We start from the raw sequence: 22,902 nt of genomic DNA on the forward strand, positions 1-22,902 counted from the left end.
TAATAAATCTCTCCCGACAACAACGTGGCTCCAAGCGAGGGGCTGCCTTCCCATAGCCTGCTGCTTGCTCCTCTCTCCTCGTGATTTCAAAAACTGATCACTGGTCTCACCTGGGAAGCCAGGTGAAGAGATAGGAGCCCGGGCCCCAGCCCTAGAGAGTCCAAGTAACGAAGTCCGCCTCCGGGCCCAGGCATCTGTATTTTTACCCAGCCCCTAGGATGAGGCAGATGATCGCCATTTTTGGCTGGGAGCACCGGTCTGGATGCCTCCCCAGAGCTGCTCACCTCCGAGCTCATTCTGCTGGCCTGCGTCTTTGGCAAGGGCGTCCCAACAGACAAAGGAGACCGGGCATTCCCTTCCGCTGTATCTTCCCCAGAAGCCTCAAACTCAAGTTTTATCTAATCCACGGTTTCAAAAGATGGAATATAACTAAGCACACACACTTATGAATTAGTTATCAGCCCTTAATAGATTTCAGAAGCCAGACCCAGAAAGACAAACATTGTATCATTCCACTTAAGTGACATACCTAGCCGAGGCAAATTCATAGAAACAGAGTAGAACAGAGGTCACTAGGGGCTGGAGGGAGGGGGATAGGAGGAGTTATTATTTGATGGGTACGCAGTGGTGGAGGGTATATGAAGACGTTTTGGGAATAGATAGTGGTAGTGCTTCCGTAACATTGTAAAAGTAGTTAAGGCCATTGAATTGTACACTTATGAATGGTTAAAATGATAAACATTATGTCTCTTTTACCATCATCATCATCATCATCATCATCATCAAAACAGACTTCATCTAAAAATCTGGATCTCTGGTTTCTCCCTAAAGAAAAAAAATAAGATCTGGCAACACTGGGCCATGCTTTGTATACCAACAGTTGGCGGGACCTGACGCAGCCGCTGTCTTTAGATGGGAAATGGACTCTCAAGTTTGCCATGACCCCACCACACCCCACTGTCTTTTTGACTGTCACATTTATAAGACCTGGCTGGCCCCCAGGAGCATTGGAGGGTGTGGTCCCAGCCCCCCTCCCCCACACTGCATGTCAGTCACCTCTAGCCTCCTTCTGCCCTCCCAGCCCTGGACTATTCCTGTCTTCTAGTGCATAAGGGGAGGCCAGGAGTGGTCAGCCACGTGGGCAGGCACTCTGTGTGCTTTAAGTAACAAGAACAATGACCAGAAGAGAACATGAGTTTGCCTTCACCTCCCCCAACTTCAATGAGACCTTGAAAGGCCTCTGACATTAGAAAATCCAGAACAATAAGCTTAGACTTTAACACATCTCCATGGCAAATGACCATGATCTGGGAACAAGAGTGGGCTGACCACCCACCTCATGACCCTGACCCCTGAGTCAGTCTCAAACACCCAGCCTCTCTGGTATTACCACTCAGTCAGCCAGTCCAGCAAACACCACGTCCTCAAGGCTAGACTCTGATTCCTAGCACCCATCCTTTCTGCTAGAATCTATTTCCAAACACTTAGATATGATGTGGGTCAGGACACACTCCTCTAAATTATGACACCCGGAATATTTTAAGCTGAGGGAGTTTCGGAAAACAGCAGAATAGGAAAGCCACTCTGACTTCCTCCTCCTCCTCACTCTTCTTCCCTGAAACAGGTCTTAAACTCTCCTATAAGAGCTACCCCTCCCACAGCTGGAACAAAGGAGCACCCCTACCTCTGAAGACAGAAGGATACCAAGGAGAAGCATAACAATTAGGCCTTGCCCAGCTTCCCCCAGTTCACTACACTAACTTCACACTCCTAACCTGTCATATTCCCCTATGATGGTGCGCTTTTCATCAAACTTGGCCTAAAGCCACACAGGTCTGAGTGTTTCTTCATTTCCTTAGGAAGGCTCCCACATCATGTAATACTTATACTAAATAAACTTGGATGATTTTCTCCTGATAACCTGTCTCCATCAGTTTAATTTTTAGACCGAACCAGCGCCCCTAAGAGGGTCAAGGATATTCTCCCCCACCCCCTAAATAATTATAAATATATATAATTTATATTTATATAAATAATAAATAAATAATAAATAATTTATGTAAATAAATTATTCTAGATCTGCACTGTACCTGGCTATTAAACCTATTCCTGGGAAATGTGGAGAGGCTGTAAGTGTCAAATACATGCCAATTTTCGAAGACTCAGTATGAAAAAAGAATGGAAAATAGCTTATTAGTGATTTTGTTATATTGATTATATGTTGAAAGACTATTTTGGATATACCAGATTAAATAAAACATCCTAGTAAAACCAGTTTCACCTGCTCTTTCTGCTTTTTAAAAAAATTTACATTTCACCTATTTTTAATGTAGCTAGTAGGAAAATTTAGTTGTACACGTGGCTTGCCTTATGTTTCTATTGGGTGGTACTATTTCCAAAAGCCTAAACGGCGTGGCTGCTACATGTTTGATTCTGGAAGGTGACTGCACCAGACTGCTAAGTCCATCCTGATCCATGGGGGCTATATTCCCAGACCCCCCACAGGATGCCTGAAACTGCAGATAGTACTGAACCGTGTCTATATGACATGTTTCTCTATACCTACCACTAACCATGGTAAAGTTCAGTTGTCAGTGAGGCAACGTAAGAGATTAGCAATAACTAGCAATAAACTAGAACCGCTGTAACAATACATTGTAATGAAAGTCACATGAATGTCGCCTCTCTCTCTGTCTTACTGTACTCTGCTCACCCTTCTTACAATGATGTGCGAGGCTAACATGCCTGTGTGATGAGACGAAGCGAGGGGAATGATGTGGCATTGTGACATCGTGTAGGATGACCCTCCTATAGGTCAGGAGGAGGACCATCTGTTTCCAGGTTGACCGCAGGGGACTAAAACCATGGAAAGTCAAACCAGGAAAGGGGGGACTCTGATATTTTTCGCAACCCAAAAAGCAAACATTCTCTCCTATTCTCTTTCTGGTAGGCACTGGGCTCTCAGCTGCCCAAGGGTCCTTGAGGAAGTCCCTCTGCCCTCTCGGTGCTGTAAATTCCTCCTCGGGGCTGGCACTGACTCGGCCCCTTCGAGATCCCACCTCTCTCCCGTCCAGTGCCACCAAGCAACCACCAGACTCTAAGATGGGGCTTTCTTCCAATCCTTCTGCTATAACATCATTCGCATCCCTGAAAAACCCCACGTGGGTCATTTCCCTGGAAACAATGGAACAAGTGTTGCCAGATGCCAAGTGTCACCACCTGTGCAAATGGCCAGAGCCAAAGGGAAGAGGCTCTGTTGCAATTCTAGCATTCCTTCCCTCTCTCAGCCCCGCTGAGGACTCGCTGGTTTCTTCTTGCCAAAGGGAGCGCCACCTTCTTGTGACTCCTGCTAGGCTCCTAGAGGCAGAATCTGCCCTTCAGCAGTTTACAACACGGTGGGTGGGGTGGTGATACTAATGCCCAGCCCTTCAAAACAGAAGACAGGTGGAGAGGCTCTCTGATTCTGGAGAAAACTGCTGGAAACTTTATCACCTCCGCTAACGAGACACAAGGGGCGAAATTCCACCCTCACAATCCTGCCCTCCCCGTTCGTAAAAATATAGGCTTTAGGGGCACCTGGGTGGCTCAGTCAGTTAAGGGTCCGACTCTTGATCTCAGCTCAGTTCTTGATCTCAGGGTCATGAGGTCAAGCCCTGCCTTGGGCTCCACTTAAAAAAAAAAAAAATCAATGAATGAAAAAAATAAAAAATTAATTTTAAAATTTAATTTAAAAACTAAAAAACATACGCTTTATCCACATGACAACTCAGCACTGGCCTACCGACATGGGATTTTGGAGGTGGAGTCGCGATCAAATCTCCCTTCTACCACTTAGTAGCTGTAGGACCCCGGATAAGTTTCCTCCATTTATCTGGGTCTCAATTTTCTCACCCGTAACAACAGGGACAAATCCCACCTACCTCACAGAGTTGAAAAAATAAATAACAGACGAGAAATGCCTTGCACATAATTGGTATTTGATAGACATTGGCTTCTTTCCCCTTCAATTTCCTCTAAGCAATTAGGCAAAGAAGATATTAAAAATCTCTTGCAGAACTGAAAATAAATCCTTTATACACTGATCTCGGTTTTGTTTACTCGTTTGTTTATCAGAATCCTAGTGCCTGGAACAATTTTAAAATCCGGTATAGGAACTCTGCAAAGGCAGGGATTATCTTTGTGGGCCTAGCCCAGTGCCTGGCAAACTGGGAGGCACTAGGTCAATGCTTGTTGAATGAATGAATGAATGAATGACGAATTTGATGCCAGCAGGGCTGGTGCACGTGTGGAGTGGTTGGAGGCACTAGAAGAGGGAGGCTCAGAATTACCAGGGTACAGAGTTTAGCGGATCGGTGTGAGGTTCACAGGCCCAGAAGAATTAGAGTGCGGAATACCATCTGAAGTCTGTTTAGACAACTCTGGGGAGCCTTTTTTTCTAAGCCGCAAAGCTCTCGCTACCACTCTAGTACCAGCTCTCCTCCATTCAGCCCTGCTTTACTCAGAAAGAAAGGTTAAATAAAACACATGCCAAGAACCGAACATAGATCGTCATCCCCACGGGAGGAAGCACAAACGATTCAGTTTTTCATACATTTTTTTAGGGTTAAGCCGAAAAGATCAAATTGAGTAGATGGCTCCCTGCTACAAATATATTCTGTCAGAGTGTTTTTAAAATGTAAAATTCTAAGCATTTCCTGACCTTGGTGGGGAGTGGGGGTGGGGAATGAGTAAATAGTATTATTAAATTTTAAAGATTTATCTGGTGTCAAGTTCCCTCACAGGTGTGTGAGGAGGAGTCTGAAAACCTATTAGTTTATGCTTTATGATTTATAAAAAAAAAAAATTTTGAATTCTCTGATCTCGCTGGGCCACCGGGGAGGGGCTTCTCCCACTTAGCCAACCTGCTCTCCCCAAACAATGGGTTTGAGACTGCAGTGACCTCGTCTGAATCCTGTTCTGCTGCTCAGACAGAGATTTAACCCTTGGAAGGCTGGAAAGGTCCTGCCCTTCACCTCCCAGCTTTACCCTCCTATAAGGGAAAAATCCTATAAGAACTAAGGGTTACTGGTCATTTGTTAAATAAAATAAAATGGAAACAATGGCAGGTGCTTGGGAAGAAGTGGGACCCGGAGGCAGAACCCCACAAATACTTGCTTCAAATATTTAGAGAAGGCAGTCATAATATGCCTAACATTTTGGATCATAACCTCACTGAGATGCAAAGAATTTGAGATTTTCCTTCCAAAAAGAAGGAAAGAAAAGGGATTGAGATAGGAGCTCTCCACACCTTTCCAAAAAGGTTTCTAGGCCTTAGAAATTCAGGGTGAGATTTCTATTCCCTCCTGCTAGGCTTGGCTCTAACCCCCAGGAAAGCAGTGTGCCCCAGAGCACGGTTTCCACTGTCCTGGCTTCAGCTGTGTATAAAAGACGGTCAGCACAGGGCCAAGTACCAACAAGCCAGCACTCTGTGATTATAGTTAGTACAGGGGATTCTGTGCTCTAGGAATGCCGGTGGGTCCGGCTAAAAATACCCATCAAATTCTGACAATCCCAAAATAACCTGATGCCCAGGGGCTGCTCCCTGAGAAAGAATAGCTTTCCTGAAATCCCAGGTTTAAGCTGTGGACTTCGGGGTCAGGAAGATCATAAACCTGAGGTCGTTCCAGAAGCATGCTTCCTGCTGTGGGGGGAGGAATGGTGGGTCAAAGACTAGGTCTCCTCCTTCTGTTTCCCTGCCCTTCTCTTACACAGCCATCCAGTCACAATCCCTCCCTCCCACCCAGCCGCGAAGTCACCTAGAGTCACAAACACTGCTGAAGTCAGAAAACTACAGGCTCCCCCACACTCAGGTGCAACCTAATACCGAGGGCCTCACCATGACAAGGACGCCCATTCCTCCGAACGGCCCCCCCACAGCTCGACCCACCTGATTGCCAAAGACAGCTATGGAGCAGGCAGTTGACACCTCATTAGCCCCGAACCAGACGGAAGCAATGCGGGAGGGCATGCCCAGGATGAAGACCTGGGCCACCGAGCAGACGACCTGGCCCAGGACGGTGACCGGGAAGAGATGTGGCTTCAGGCTCCCCAACTTCACCCAGGCCCCCAGGCAGTTGAGAGCAGAGCCGGTGAGGGCGATGGTGCGCAGGCCGAATTTCTCCAGCAGCCAGGCCACGGGCAGGAGCAGAGGGATGTAGGTGAGCATGTAACACATGGACAGCCAGTCGATGGCAAAGGCGCTGACCCCGTAGAACTTCATGAAGATGTTATTGATGGAGCCGTACTGGATCCACTGGAAGGCGTTGCACATGGAGTAGCCGCTGAACAGCAGGACCACCACCCAGCGGCGTTTGCTCACCTTGATCACGCTAAGGTCCTCAGGGCCTGAGCTACTGGGGTGGGCCAGGCCACCGGCTTGGGCCAAGGTACTGGGGTGGGCCGAACTGCTTGGGTGCGCCGCGATGCAGGGGTGGGCGGAACTGCTTGGGTGGGTCGAGACGCTGGGGTGGATGGAGACGCTGGTGGGGGTCGACACGCTCGGCTCCGCGGACACGCTGGCGTGGCCCGAGGCGCTGGGGTCTGCCCAGAGGGCAGGCTCCTGCGCGGAGCTGCCATCGTGCTCGTGTTGGTTGGGATCTTCATTCACCATGACCACAGCCTCTCCTGGAGCCCGAGACAGGTGCTGAGGACTCCGGCAGTCTCAAGGGACAGTGGCCTCGGCGGCTCCCTTAGAAGTGGCAGGGCACTTGCCCCGGCCCAACCCCAGAATAAACGGAGACCCGAGGCTGCGTGAAAGCCGCGAGCCGGGCTCCCTTCACTCACCCCCTAGCTTCTGCTCCCACTTTTCCTTGGTGTCTCTTGCCACCGACCGCTGTCCCCCAGGCCGGCCGCAGACACCTCAGCCCGGTCCTGGCTCCGGGGTCCCTGCAGTCCACCCCAGGGGTTCAGGCCAAATTCTGTCCCTCGGTCGCGGAGAAAAGTTCGCGCCTGGCACGGAGCCTCTAGGTGGGACACGGTTCCGCTCCGGGGTGGCTTTGGGGCCCCGCCCCCTCGGGCGCACGTGACCGCCCCACCCCCGTCCAGCCGGGCTTCCCCCACCCTCCTGCCCTCCCTTCCCTCCCGCCTTCTCGAGCCGGGCTGGTCCGGCTGCGCAGTTGTTTCGCCACAGCTTGCGGGGTGCATTTCTCCCCGACGCCCCGGGTGCCATGGAAACCGCCGGGTTAACCCCCACCCCCTGCACTGCCCCTCAGATTCATTGCCTCTCCCAGGGGACCCCGCAGGAAAAAATCCCCGAAGTTCTGCGGAGGTAATCCCACAGATAGGGTCTCCTCGGCGCGGGTCCCCATCCCCTGCGCGTGGGCATCGATGCCCGGCTCCTCCAGAGTGCTCTGGGCAATCCAAGGGGGCTTCCCGACTTTTTAACCAACCGGCTGAGCTCCCAGATCCTTGCCGAACTTTCGGTATAAAGAGATTTGTATAAAGAGATTTCTCGGTCTGGTTGCGCTCCTCGGGTAAACGGGAATTGCAGGAAACTCGTATTGCTCGTTGCTTTGCCTGCCGAAGTGGTCTTTTTTCTTGGGGGGGCTCAGATTTGAACCCGTGAGGTACGCCTCTTCTTTCCTGTCGGTCCCTGGTCACCTAGGCAAGCACCGGTGAGTGGAAGGTAGCCGGGAGTTTGGAGAGTTTTTAGAGCCGGTGGCCTTGTTGCTGGGTATTTCTTTAAGTAGCCCTGGGCTGCCACCTGTTGATCCCAGCCCGTGACAGAGGGTAATCCCTCGAGTCATCGCCTCCAGAATGTCAGGCCTGCAGGGCAGAAATGTCTGTTTCCAGTGTCCATTTCAGCCCAGCGGGGGATAAAAGCCCAGATTCTCTCTGGGTTCAAACACCAGCTTAGCTACTCCCAAGTGTGTGATGTAAATTAAGATACTCTACCTCCTTGCCTCGGTTTCCTCACCCATAAAATAGGGATGATGAAATCATAAGCACACACCTCACAGTGTTGTTTTGAGGCTTGAATGATATAAGTCGTGAAAGTGCTTTAAAAATTTCCTGGCGGATCGTAAGCGTTCCATGAGTGTTAACTATCCTAAGAATTCAAAAGCTAATATTTGCTGTATCGTGCCAAACATGTTTGCATGTCATTAAAGCATCACAAGAACTCTATGATGTAGTTACTATGGCCAGCCTGCATTTAAGATCATAGGACTAAGGTTCAAAAAGTGAAGTGACTTCTTACTTAAGATACCAGCTGGCTTGAAGAACCATAGTTCTCAGTCAGGTCTTTATTCACTCCAGCCACAGCCTACCTGCTCAGATACAGTCTGGGGACAGCAGTGTGGGCATGCCCCCAGGAGCCTGTTACAAAGGCAGAAGCCCAGCCCACCCTGGACCTCCCGAATTAGAGGTTACATTTAAAAAAACCTCCAGGTGATCTGTTTGTTTGCACTTCAAAGTTTGAGAGCCACTGGGTGCTACTGCTTTCCTTTGTTTTCTTTTTAAATTTTCAAGTGAATATTGAATTTAAAGCCCTGGACAGAGGTTCTCAACTTGGGTTGAACATTAGAAGCACATGGGGAACTCACCATTCCCAGTGCTTCGGCCACACCCCAAACCAGGTTCATTAAGGGGGGACCCCTGGCATCTGCACATTTAAAGGTCCCCAGGTCGTCTCAGCAGGTAGCCACGTTTAAGCACGCCCGGTGGGGCCAAAGTCACTGGTTCCTAGGAGGGGGAACACTGTTTGGAGGCACCCACTTTTTTGCAGAAATTATGGGGTCTTGGATTATCGTGGAATGTTTGGAGAGAAAACTCATACCCAGGAAGAATCTCTACACTAATTCAACAGTCCCCATTCTCAAAATTCCAGCAGTGTTTCCTATCATTCTTCAAGGAATATAGAACCTCTGTTCTCTTGAAAGACCTTCTAAGACCTCTTACTGCGTCTAATTCCTAGATCATCATAGACCTCTCTCCAACTCTTTGCAATGTATTCTGAAGAAGAAGAAGGAGGAGGAGGAGGGGGAGGAGGAGGAGAAAGAACGAAAGGAAGAAAGGAAGAAAGAAAGAAAGAAATGTATTAATTTTTTTAAAGTGATCTCTACACCCGGTGTGGGCTTGAATTCAAGATCAAGATCAGATGCTTTTCTAACTGAGCCAGGCAGGTGCCCCTTTACGATGTATTCTTACCTGCATCTTGCAGATATAGAAACTGAGGCCCAGAGAGTTGGAGCCTGTAACTCAGAGACCCACAGCTACTTAGCATCAAAACCAGCAACAATACGGTTCTGTGAGTTCTCTTCCACCCAGCACACCTCCTCTCCCCTACTGTGTGCTGCTCTGGGGTAACAAATGCTAGAGTTTGGTGACAAATCCCCCTGGTCTAACCACTGGTCTAATCACTGGTCATTCCAGTGATATTTGGGGTTGCCTTTTGTGGTAGAGTGAGTCAGATCTAAGGATCTAACGTGAGATCTGGATTCAGTTTACTAATCTCTCTGTCCTCCAGGTCTATAAAATGAGGATTAAAAATATCCGCAAAATTGTTTTCAGTAATAATAATGTGGCAGCCATCACAGTAGTGCTCGGCTGATTCCCACCAGAGATGGACAGCTATGTAAATGTGGGGATGTATTACATAGAGAGAAATATTCTGTGTTCATCCACTGAGAAAACATTTACTGAGCAGCTTACTATGTGTTACATCTGTTTACCTATCGACAGGATATGTCCTAAGTATAGGTAATCTGGAAGGGGAAGGAGAAATACACTTTAGAGATTGCTTCCTGAAAGGGGGCCCTGGTTCCTTGTTTATCCCAACTGGCTCCCTGGGAGTTTGAGGGACCCTCTGGCCTTGAACACAAGCTTTCCTGGCCTTCAGCAAAATAGCAGCAAAGTCTGCCCTCTAGAGGCTAACAACTACTCCCAGCAATAAAAGCAGGACTAGAAGTCACAACTTCCTATCAGATAAGCCAGGACTGTGGATGGGCGAGGCGTGTAATTTGTTGAGTCTGTAGGAAGGCTAAATTGCTAATGAATGAATCAGATCGAGATTCTGGATCAGTCCCTCTTAGAAGATACCGACACTTAGAATTTGTGGAAATGTGGCTCTTGCAAATCCTATGTGTGCAATAGTGCATCCTCACCGAATCCTACTTTCCCTTGTCTCCCACACCCCCATACATTTCCAGGTCCTTAAGGACTTGTGTATGTCTTTGCGTACTTTGGAGCTTTTGGTGGGATCATTTATACAGCACATGCTCTCGGTATTTATTGGTAGTGCAGAGTTGAATTACACTTCACCATGAAATTTCAGAAAACTGGGACAAAAAGGAGCTCCGAGAGGTTTCCAGAGACTGAAAAACAGGTTTCATAAAATGCATCCCAAAAAAGCAGGCATGGAATGTCATCAGAGTTATCCAACCTGGAAACCGGAAGTCAGGGAAATAATGCCTTCAGAAGAAAATCGTTTCCTGCCTAGAATTCCATACCCAAACAACCAAAAAGAAACAAGTATGACAAGAGAATCAAACATTTTCAGAAATGCAGAGTTTCCCAAAAAAGGTAGTGCCTCATCCTCTCTCTCAGAAAGCTGCTGAAGGATGCACTCCACCAAAACAAGGGAGGAAGCCTAGAGAATAAGTTGTTAGATCCAAGAAAATGGGGACTCCAACGCAAGAGGCAGGGAACTGGAATCACCAAGATCATAGTAAAAGAAAACCCAAGATGAACCATTATGGGCCAGGCACAGAAGGCACCTTGTTCAGAGGGAAGCTAGTCAAAAAACTCCAGGAAAGGGGCACCTGTGTGGCTCAGTGGGTTAAAGCCTCTGCCTTCGGCTCAGGTCATGATCCCGGGGTCCTGGGATCGAGCCCCACATCGGGCTCTCTGCTCAGCGGGGAGCCTGCTTCCCCCTTCTCTCTGTCTGCCTCTCTGCCTACTTGTGATCTCTGTCAAAAAGTAAATAAAATCTTAAAAAAAAAACAAAACTCCAGGAAAGTTTTATTCAAGTGGATGACACTGATAGGACTGTGTGCGAAACTCTTGAGAGGGGTTTACACAATTGAGGTGAATTAGAGCTTGGACTTGTGATAACAAATCACAAACGTAACTAAGTAAATGGGAGGGACCAAGTGTTAATTCCAGTGGAATATAAGAAGTTGTGGAGGGAAGAAGGGAAAATCATGGTTATCTTAAGTGAACCAGGAGTGAATCACATGGTCATCACAATGTGAAGACTGGAAGGTGATACAACCAAGTATGATGTAACTATATTGGGAGATCGGGAGAATGGGGAGTGAGCACGTGTGTGTGGTAAGAGGGGAGGGTGGGGTAAACAGAGCTAAATCTTTGACTGCCCTACTGGAAAGTCAATACATAATGCCTAACATGAACAAAATCAGAAAGTATCAATATACCATCTGATTTAGAGTTATGGAGGTAAATATCGAAAGACTTACCTAACAAAAGTTAGAAGTCCTTGGCTTGGGGGAGTAGGAAAGGTAGTTAAGGAACTGATATTCTTGATAACATGACCATTTGATTTATTAAACTTCATATAAATTTGGCTTTAAAAAACTCTACCCTTTATTTTTTTAAAGATTTTATTGATTTATTTGACACAGAGAGACACAAGGAGAGAGGGAACACAAGCAGGGGGAGTGGGAGAGGGAGAAGCAGCCTTCCCACTGAGCAGGGAGCCCGATGAGGGGCTCTATCCAGGACCTCAGGATCACGCCCTGAGCTGAAGGCAAATGCTTAATGACTGAGCCACCCAGTCACCCTCCAAAACTCTACACTTTATTTTTTTTTAAGATTTTATTTATTTGACAGAGAGAGAGAGAGACAGACATCACAAGCAGACAGAGAGGCAGGCAGAGACAGAGAGGGAAGCAGGCTCCCTGCTGAGCAGAGCCTGATGCGGGGCTCGATCCCAGGACCTTGAGACCATGACCTGAGCCGAAGGCAGAGGCTTAACCCACTGAGCCACCCAGTCACCCCCCAAAACTACACTTTAAAAATCGAATCAAACTCAGTGGAGATTGAATTTCTTCACCGAGGCCCATTGTGATATCTGCAGGTGTAGTCTGTTCTGTCATGGATTTTATAATGTTGGTGTTAAAATGGACACCCGAGAAGCAACCCTGCAACCTCAGGGATGCTTCTTCAGCCGAGCTGTCTCCTCCAAAGTTGGGCCGTGTGTGTCATCTCAGAAAACTGGGTGTGTGGTCAGAGGCCCCATAACCCACCCCCTAGACTTGCTTGACACTTTCCCTGACCTTCCTTCTGCGTCCAGTGACTTTTACACTTGTAGATTCCATGGGGATCTTAACCACGTATGACTCCCTTTTGTGATGAAACTTCTGTCCCATCATCCAAAGATCATGCCAAGGTCCACATCTCCTCTGGAATTCTGTCTGTCAATGAATAGCTCCTCCAGCTCCCAGGTCAGCCAGAGAAGTACCTTGAGAACCACCCAGAACCCTCTCTTCCCTTACTTTCAGTGTCCGAGGGGCAGCTCCTCTCCTTTCCATCTTCCCTTTCCTCCTGTCCCCTAGGCACCACCTTAGTTTGGCTTCTCGTGGCCCCTCACCTTGATGCTGCGACCCCCCCCGCATTGGTCTGACCCTTCCGGTTCACCGCTGTGCCGCTCCCCAGAGTTCCAGTTCTCTTTAGCCCTCTCTCCTGCCTCGACTCTTCCAGCAGCCACCCCTTGACTGCAGATGGTCCCCACTCCCCAGCTGAGCACCGAACCGAAGCCTTTGTGATGCTGCTCTGGCCACATCACCCACCACCAGCCACTCCACTTGGCCCTCCAGGCAGGTGGAAACACCTGCTGCTCCCCGCAAGCATCATGCAGACATCATGCCTTGCCCACGCCAGCTTTCACTGGGGCAAGTGCCACCGCCTCCAGGAAGCCTTTTCCAGTGTATGATTCAGAGGCTTCTTCCACACCCTGCATGTACACACTCTACCATACATGTTTTTGGGTTTGGGGGGGTTGTTCTTTTTTAAAAGATTTTATTTATTTATTTATTTATTTGACACAGAGAGATCACAAGTAGGCAGAGAGGCAGGCGGGGGCTGGGGGGAAGCAGGCTCCCCACTGAGCAGAGAGCCTTATGCGGGACTCGATCCCAGGACCCTGAGATCATGACCTGAGCCGAAGGCAGAGGCTGTAACCCACTGAGCCACCCAGGCGCCCCTCTACCATACATGTTTATTTAGGTCTTTAAGTCATCCACTGCCTTGAGTTTCTCAAGTTCCCCTGCCCTATTCATATTCTATGTCAATCTCTCGTTCGATATCTGGCCTAGAGAAGGAAAGTGAAGGCGTGATTGAACTGCCTTCTGAAATGCAACTCCTAGGCAAGTTCCATCTCCGGATGGCCTCAAAATGAATGACAACATGTCCAGCTTGTCCTGAATACTCATGCCTCCTTTATTTTGTCTTTTTTTTTTTTTTTTTCCCTGAAGGCTCCCATAGAGCCCATAGAGTGGGAAAGCCCCAGATCAGACCCGTGGTATGGGATTCTGGATTCCTTCCCTTCCAGGGTCCTCTCAGTTCAGAGTGTCTCCGAGTCTGTCCTTGAAGAGAGTGGGACCGGGGCCTGCTGATGTCTTAAAGAGCTAGGGAAGACCCATTCTCTTTAGAGGACAGGACAGAATGAAAGCTTCCTAGCTGGACACATCAGGCCAGGCTCTGTCCTGGATGCATGGTTTGAAATGAATGTTTCAGTTCCCTGGGTATACAGGGCTGTATCTTGAGAGGCCTCAAATGGTATCAGTCATTATCCTAAAGAAAAGACCTGTGGACCCGGGTCACATTGTACTTCCTCAGCTGTCCACGTTTTGATGTGTTCATGGTGCTCACTATGTTGTTCTTGATAGCTTTTTATAGATTTTAAATATTTCTTAATAATTAGAAAACAAAGTTCCTCCATAAACATGAGAAAGGCCTCACTAAATAAGAGTCAAAGAGGAAGGAGATATTAAGATTTTTTTTTGCATAATCTATAGAAAGCCCAGAGGTGTGAGGTTTTCTTTGCATAATGAAACAGAGGAAGTGTGGTAGCAGTGAGATTTGTTGATTACCAAGGCAACAATTAAAGGTACGTGGGGTGACAAGAGGGGTGCTGAGCAGACAGGGTTAGGTGATGTTGAAACCAGAGTGCTAGAGAAAGGATAGACAGAATCATCTGGTGAAATCCCTCCGTGTTTGCGGATAATTCCCCGGACTCTTTTAACAGAGCCATTCATTCATTCATTCACACATTCGTCTCCTGCAGGCCAAGCACTGTGCTGGGTGTCAGGGAAACCAAACACAACAAGGACAGTGGTCTTAGTGGTCTTACCCTCTGGGTGTCCACAAACTTATGGTGAGACAGACTAGTGAGAAAATCATTGTAGAGTGGTGCTGTAAATTCTTGGTGAAGGTAGGTGCTGGCTCATGGATTGACAAAGCAGGAAGCTAGAGAGGGCTTCTCAGAGAGATTTTTGACCAGGACCTTGAGGGACAGGTAAGACCTACGGCCAGTGTTGGGGATCCTCTGGTGCGTAAAACAGGCATGGTCCTTTCCTGCCCTCATGGAGCTAATGGTTTAGTTTGGAGGACAATCACCAAGCAAACTCTCACACATGCATAAGTAAAATCGTTACAAGTGCTCTGAGGGTTATTGGTAAGAATTTATCTAGGGTGGAGAAGTTAGATCTTAAGCCAGCTCTTAAGAGTGAAAACTAATTAGGTGAAAGAGAGGGGGAAGGACATTCTAATCAAGCGAACAGTATGTGCAAAGGCCCTGAGGCAGGAAGGAGTTGAACATCAGTGTGGCTAGGGCAGAGTGAGGGTGAGGGCGACCAGAGAGGCAGCAGCTAGATGGTGCAAGCATCATTAAGAGATTTTTACTTTGTCCTAAGAGCAAAAGGGAGCCATTGAGAGGTTTCAATCAGATGAAGGGACGTTAATCAGATTCGTCTCTTGGAGAGTCCTGGCTGCTCTGACTGCTTTGCGGAGAACCAATGGGGTTGGGGGGGGGGGTGAGTGTGGGGGCAGAGTGACCTCTTGGGAGGTGTTGTTCAAGTGAGAAGGGAGTTTGGAAACTGAGAGTGGCGGCAGTGAGAGGGTGGGGGAGGAGCCGCAGGCCTCTGGGAGAGGTGGCAGGATTGGATGGGGGAAGTGGAGGGCAGAGGGAGGAATCAGGATAATTCTCTCTGGAGGGAGGGTAACGACTTCCCAGGAAAGCTTGCAGAGAGAGAAGCAAAATTGTATCATCACCCCCACCTCTGGTTCCTCTGTCCTTCTTCCTTTGTTGGGCCTCCCACCCCTTCCTACAGCTCCCTCAGCCCCTGCAAGATCGAAAGGCCAGAGAAGCTGCTTTAAATGCTGAGTATAAGATCCTATGAAAATCCAACAATCAAATTTCATGGAAAGTAGGGAGTCCCGAATTCATCCTCTCATCTCTCACTCTTTGGCACCATGCCCCCTCGGGACTGCAGGGCAGGACGCTTGGCTCAGGTTCACCTTCTGTGAATAAACAGAAAAATTAGAAAGAAACAAGTCCAACATGAAACCCACGTTTTTATGGATTCTCTATAAGTTTTCCAAAGTAATAGTCACGTGAAGTCCCTGCCGGTGGTGCCGTTGGCTGCCCTGAGTTCTAAGTAGTCTTGAAAGTGTTTTCTCGTGTCTCAAATGGGGCAACCGAGCATGTTGACTGGACCCCAATTTTTTCAATAACCTTTTCTTTTTACTGTTGCATTGATTGCTATATCGGTGCTCAATTTGAACCAGCTGAAGCTCTCAAAAAGCACGTGTTTCAAGAACACTGGGGGTGCTCAAAACCTTTACCTGAGAAAGAGTTGACCACTCAAATGGTAGAAAGGGCAGAGTGTGGCCGAAGCCTGGGGAGCTGCCAGAGCCAATGTGCTCAGGGCTCCTTCCTTCCCGATTTCTGCCTGCGTCTCAGTGCATTTGGGCGGCTGTCACAAAAAACACCTTGTAAATGACAGAAATTTATTTCTCACAGTTCGAGAGGCTGACAGATCCCAGAGTCCAGGTGCCAACAGATGTGGTGTCTGGTGGGGCCCCCTTCCTGGTTCGCAGATGACATCTTGCTGACCTCATATGGGGGAAGGGGTGAGAAGCTCTCTGGGGTCTCTTTTGGAAGGGGACCCAAGCCATTCACGAGAACTCCACCCTCCTGACCTAACCACCTCCTAAAGGCCCCACCTCCTAATGCCATCACACTGCGGGTTATGTTTCAAATATGTTTCAATTATGTTTCAAATACGAAGCACACTGCTGGGAGGCACAAACAGTCTATAGCATCCTGAATGTCAGCTTTCTCTTCCCCTCTCCCTAAAGACTAGTTTTTCTCCACACTGGAGTTTTGCCTCTTAACAGCCTCAGCTGCCTGAGAGAGGCTGCCCTGATTTTTTGTCCTAAATACAAACCCCCAGATGCCCATTCCTAGACCCACCAACCATGACCATAGGGGCAGCTCCCAAGGGGGCTGTATTGGAATGGAGGAGGGACCGTTTCCAGAAAGAAAACAGCAATTAACCAAATAGATCAAATGATCAGTGCCAGACAGCCTACTGAATGGGAGAAGATATTACAAAAGACATAGCCGATAAAAGGGTAGTATTCAAAGTAGACAAAGAACTTAAACAACTCAACACCAAAACCACAAATGATCCAATTTAAAAATGGGCAGAAGACATGAACAGACACTTTTTCCAAAGAAGACATCTAGATGGCCCACAGACACATGAAAAGATGCTCACCATCACTCACCGTCAGGGAAATGCAAATCAAAACCACAATGAGGTATCACTTCACACCTGTCAGAATGGCTAACGTCAAAAACACAAGAAACAACAGGTGTTGGCAAGGATGTGGTGATAAGGGAAGCCTCATGCACTATTGATGGGAACGCAAACTGGTGCAGCCATCCTGGAAAACAGTACGGAGGCTCCTCAAAAAATTAAAAATAAAATTATCATATGATCCACAAATTCCACTACTGCATATTTTCTCAAAGACTATGAAAACACTATTTGGAAAAGATACACGCACGCCTGTGTTTACTGCAGCATTATTTACAATAGCCAAATTATGGGAGCAGCCCGAGTGTCCGTCAGTAGATGAACGGATAAAGAGATGATAGATATGTATGTGATGGAATATTACTCAGCCATAAAAAAGAATGAAGCCTTGCCATTTGCAGCAACGTGGATGGACCTAGAGAGTATTAAGCTAAGTGAAATAAGTCAGTCAAAGAAAGACAAATGCCATGTGATTTCACTCACAGGTGGAATTGAAAAAACAAAACAAGTGAAGGGAAAAAGATACTACGAGAAAACCTGACTTAGCTATAAAGAACAAACTGATAGTCACGAGAGGGCAGGTGGGTGGGAGGATAGTTGAAATAGGTGAAGGGGTGAGCACTGAGTAATGCAGAGAATTGTTGAATCACTATATTGTACACCTGAAACTAATATGACAGTATGTTAGTTATACTGGAAAAAAAAAAGAAGTTGATGCCTTCCATGACCGTTGACACAAATGTACTGAGAATCACATACCTTTAGAAGGGAGGTACCTATTCTCTACACCCTTGGTGCTTGGAAGGATCCCCATTTTCTTAATAGGGACCCCGTCATGTTTGCCAGATCAATGACCCTGGAGCGCAATCCTATTCAAGGATGGGCTGGGCCCACTTAATTTCTCGTGCACAGTAGCCTGTGTGATTCTGTAGAGGAGTCTAGAATCCAAACGCAGCTTTGTGTCTTTGAAGCTGGTAGTTCCTGCTGTTACCGATCTCTGTGTGACAACTTACCTTTCTGCTCTTCCCCATCTTCCTTCTCATTCTCCGACATTCTGCTTAGTCCCCAGTGCTCCCAAGATCTCTTTCGTCTGTCCAGCAGGAGAGCATGTTTCTGGCTTTCTGGTCCACAGAGTCCTGCGTACCGCTTCTTTAGAGTAGGGCTCCGTGTCCCCCCTTGGTCCCTGCCTCCTTTTTCTCTCTTGTCCACGAGACTCCCAGGGCCTGGCAGCCTCTCCTCCTCCTCCCTTCTTCTCTCCTCTGCCTACCCCTCAGGACCTGACTGACTCCCACACCCAACCGCCTCCCACCTTTGGGGCCAGAGCCACTGCTTCTGTCCTCCCCAATTGAGCGCAGCTCTCCCTCTAGGGCTGGATCTGCCAGGCTGTTCACACCTTTCCTTTTGGTCTCCCTGATTTGCTAGTTTCCTTTTAAAAATATATGTATTCAAGTAACAAGAGTGAGTTGACGTAGAAAATGAGGTCACGAGCAGTGAGGATGGTTCCTGGGGGCAGCAGAAATGGTGGTGGTACATGAGTAACTCAAGTTTGGGAAATACTGAGTTAGAGGAAAGGGTATAAACTCAGATGGAAAACAGCTACCAGACTCACGCAATGACAACAGCCGTGTGTCACCTAATTTTATCTGTTGGCATGGCCTCGCTCTGTCTGCAGATCAGGTAACCACAACACAAAACTACTGACACAACCTGTTTCCATCCCCCACAGCCTCTGTGGCACATGGGCCAGGACTCAGTCTCCCCTCTGTGCCTGGACCCAGGTACATTCAAGGAGCTTGTTACCCTCTGTATCCCAAGCACTCACTCATTTTGGAAGCTAACATATCCTTCCCATGTCCACGGCGATCACAAGAAGGTTTCTGGCCAGCGTGTTGAGAGTTTTGGGATGTCAGAAGGAATCTGTGGGGTCTTGACATCGAGAATTCCCTGTTTTTTTTCTTTGCTAAAGCTAGTGAGAGGTTGAGAGGAAGCAGGGATGAAAGGCGGCTTGAGGTGGGGGGATAGCCATTTGCTCATTTATTCATTCAACAAACGTGGCGGGGCCTTGATTACAAGTCCAGCACTGCCATAAGCACAAGAGATACAGTGGTGAACACATTACAAGTTTCTTTGAAAGTTTATAATCCCAAGGAGAGGATAGCAATGAATGAGCAGCTGACAATATCATGAAAGATAGCAAGATGGAGAGTGAGGCACGTGGGGGTTAGGGGAGGCCTCTCTAAGGTGACATTTGAGCATCAGTGAGGAAATAGGCCATGTGGATGTCTAGACCCAAAGGGGCTCCAGGCACAGAAGTAGCAAGGAACACCCCTGCTATGCTCAAGGCAGAGCAGCTGCAGTAGGGAGTATGAGAAGAAGAGGTCAGATGGGGAGATGGGATCCAGATTCAGGGGGGTCTGGTGGGCTCTGGCAAGGGCTTTAGCTCTTGAGGTAAGAAGCTCTGAGAAGGTTTTAAGCAGGGGGTGATGCAGTTGGCTTGCGCTGTAATGGGCTCACTCTGACTGCGAAAGTGGGGAGCGGACAGGGGAGTGAGGCTAGAATCAGGGAAACAGGAGACATCGGTGGAGGATGAAGGAGAGGAACAGAAGTATCTGCCCGGGGTGAGAAGCATGGATTTTTTTTTTTTTTTAAGATTTTATTTATTTAACAGACAGAGATCACAAGTAGGCAGAGAGGCAGGCAGAGAGAGAGGAGGAAGCAGGCTCCCTGCTGAGCAGAGAGCCCGATTCAGGGCTCAATCCCAGGACTCTGGGATCATGACCTGAGCCGAAGGCAGACGCTTTAACCCACTGAGCCACCCAGGCGCCCCGAGAAGCATGGATGTATTAACAGGTGGGCTGGACGGGCCAACTTCTTTCCTGTGAAAAATGGGGGCTCCCTCTGTGGATGTGTAACCCAGCACAAGTACTTCTGGAGGCAGTGAAGTTAAGAGGAGGTTAAGTCATCTCTCCAGTATTTGGACACCTCAAGCCAAGCGATGGCCGCTCAGTATCACGCTGAGCACGCATTCTTCCTACTACCTAGAACACACTTCTTTATCCTCCTCACCTTCTCAACATTATTTACCGCTCAACATTCAGGTGAAATCTCACTTCCTTAGGCAGACTTTCCAGATCTCCCCCTCCTCCAAGAAAGAGGTCAAGTCCTTGGTGTACCTCTCCTAGTTCTCTGTGCCTCATTTCCGTGGTACTTCTCACCATTGACATTCATTCATTAGTATAATTAGTTCTTTTGTCTCTATATCCCCCACCAGACCGTAGGCTCTGTGCAGGCAGGGACGTGTCTGCTTTCTTTACCTCTCCATCCTTAGTCCCTCGCTGTCTGCCTGACATGGTGCTCAATATATTTTCGTTGAATGAATGGATCAAGAAGTGAATGGGGAGTAGAGCAAGAACCAGAAATACACAGAGAGGAGAGCTGGTTCTCAAAGGAGATGAGAATAGGAACAGGGCTTGTGTCAACTTAGGAATCAAAGGACCCACAAGCACTTAGTGTGGAAAGAATTAGGACTCTCTCCTGGACTTGCAGACGGGCCTAGGCTTACAGACCTGCCTATGTGGATACACACACACACACACACACACACACACACACACACACTAGCAGTAACAGCAGTAGCTCCTGCTAAGAGAGATAAAGATAGGTCGATAACACAAAATCTCTACTCAGGACACTTAGTGAAGTTGGAGCCCAAACCAGGACTAATACTCTGATGGCCAGATTTGCTTTTGGAGCAAACGACACAACCAACGCTATCAACTGAGTTTCAGTTGAAACCAGATGAATTCTGATAGAACTCATGACATGGTCACTTTGGTTTCAATGCTTCTAGTTCCAAGCCTTCTTCCTTACCCCTTCTCCCAATCTCTAGCATTCTTATGCCTCCTCTACCCTTCTATGAGCCAAAGAAGACCTTCAGAGAAAGAATGGGCAAAAATTCTGTCTATTCGGTAAATGGCTGATTTGACAAAGTATTCCTCTTACAAAGAGCATTTGCACTTTGGTTGTAAGAAAAAGTTTGGGGTCTTTGTGCCTTTGTGATTTTGTCCCATGGACAGCCAGCTTGTCTCACACATGTTGTTCTAATCTTTCGTTCGCTGCCCTTGGAGGCACTGTACGTGGTGGTTTTAGCACAAGAGCATTTTGTCAAGGGGACATTTTTTATATCATTTTCAAAAGGGTTCCAACTGTAGAAAAATCACCAAGTAACGTACCTAACACACTTCCTCATCCCATCCTCATCCCCAACCTTCTCTCTTCCCACTGATGACACTTTGCATCAGAGTTGCCCAATCAGAATGGCCTTTGAGTCAAACATTCTGCTTCATGTCAAGTAGGTTTACTTCTTGCAAATAGGAAAACCTCCTGGCTCACTAAATTGTGATGACTGATGCGAACTCTTGACTTCCAGTTCAGTGCTGTGTGCCACGGACCACACTCTCTCCTGGTGCCGTGATTCTTGAGTTTTGGGTGCATGGTGTGTTGACCGATGAAAGGTTTTTACCTTGGGGCCTATCAGTGGATTTTAGGAGCCTATGAATCTCTGAAATCATATCATCCAAATTTGATGAGTACGTATATATTTCATAAAGGAAATGGTTTTCATCAGATCTTCGAAGCAGTCCAATGACCACCAAATGTAAGAAATCACAGGCTTAGAAGGGCAATCTAGATATTTCAGGTAAAAACATCTACTTTGGTGTATGTCACTTACTTAGTATCTGCCCTCATTTGATCCACGGTGTTAGGGGCAGAGCTGACTGTTCTGTTCTGTTTATTTTGTCACTGGGTGACTGGTTTATGTAGCACGAAATCTCAAGTGGGTTTCTTGACATAAATGATGCACCTTGGAGACAACCTTTGAGGACTAAACAGAGAAGTTTCTGGGTTAGCTTTGAGTAGAGTGAAACAAGTGTTTTGTGAGACCATCCTGCCTTCTAGAAGGTGACCTTTTATTCTCTCTCCATTTGCAACAAGATTCCAAGAGCTGGATCTAAGAGAAAAATGTTTCTTCTGGTTTCTGCACCGCAGGTGACCTTAGGTTGGGAACGAGACCCAGCAGGAGCTGCAAAGCACAGGTTGCGGGAATTACTTCTGCTTATCTGCCTTGCTAGTGTGTCCTGTTATGTTATGAATTCTTCCTCTACCCTTCAAGGTCTTCCAGCTGGACTAAGAATTCAATTGACATGAGAGAGATTAACAGGACGAGAAAACAAAGCTTTATTATGTGCACCCAGAAATAATGACTTTGAAGAATGAAATTGAGACCCAAAGAAATGACCAAGGCAGGTGGTCTTTATATATTTTAGACAAAGAAATGATACATTTGTGAAGAGTTTACAGAATATGGAAAACGGGTATTTGGAAACTTTGGTTAGGTGGGAATTTTAAGTGGAATTTGGGCTGAGGGAGTAGATTAGTAAAAAAAAAAAAGTAACAAGGTTTATTTCTGCAGCTTTTGGACTTGAAAGTCCCTATCTCGGGTGATAAGGATGTCTTTGTACTTCTTAGTATAGGGAGGGTAGTTTTCATATGGGAGATTTATTTCCTGCTTTCAGTGGGAGAGAGGAAGGTCTGAGTGTCCTTGCACCGGACTGTTTCCTAGGTAGCTTCGACTCAAAGTCATCAGTGTGCCATTGTGCACAGTGGGACGGCCTGCCCTGGGCCCCTGCATATGGCTGAGACTAGAATCACTCCCCAGCCACACGTTTCAGATTGAGGTAACTCCTCGCTGCCTTAAAGGTCAGGAAAGCCGCTGTGCTGACACAGGTCCTTCTCCCCTGATAGTCTGCCCCACATCGACCCTTGAGTCATCACATCTGGATGACTAGGCTGACAAAAACAAGTTTTCTTGGGGTGAGTCGAATTGGGGGTGGGGGTGGGGGAGGAGCAGGAAGAACACGGCCCCTGGAGTCTAAAGATCTGGGTTCCAGTCCTGTGAACTTGGGGATGCTGCTTTGATCCCTTTGGGTCTCGGATAAAATTAGATAATGCAAATCAAACTGCTTAACATAGTACGAGAGACCTAACGGGTGCTCTATGAAGGGGACAGGGCAGGACC

The 22,902-nt window shown here is 47.6% G+C and overlaps 1 protein-coding gene across 1 annotated transcript in view; it reads right to left on the reverse strand.

Moving 5' to 3' along the window:
- FLVCR2 (FLVCR choline and putative heme transporter 2) overlaps positions 1 to 7,025 on the reverse strand; it is a 50,839-nt gene extending 43,814 nt beyond the window's left edge. The window contains exon 1 of the mRNA XM_080808585.1: positions 5,927 to 7,025. Coding sequence (XP_080664711.1) covers positions 5,927 to 6,649 — 723 coding nt within the window. The 5' untranslated portion in view covers positions 6,650 to 7,025. The remainder of the gene's footprint in view (positions 1 to 5,926) is intronic.
- Between the last annotated feature and the right edge of the window lie 15,877 nt (positions 7,026 to 22,902).

This window comes from Martes martes (assembly GCF_963455335.1).
Source record: "Martes martes genome assembly, chromosome: 7".
In the NCBI taxonomy this organism is placed as follows: domain Eukaryota; kingdom Metazoa; phylum Chordata; class Mammalia; order Carnivora; family Mustelidae; genus Martes; species Martes martes.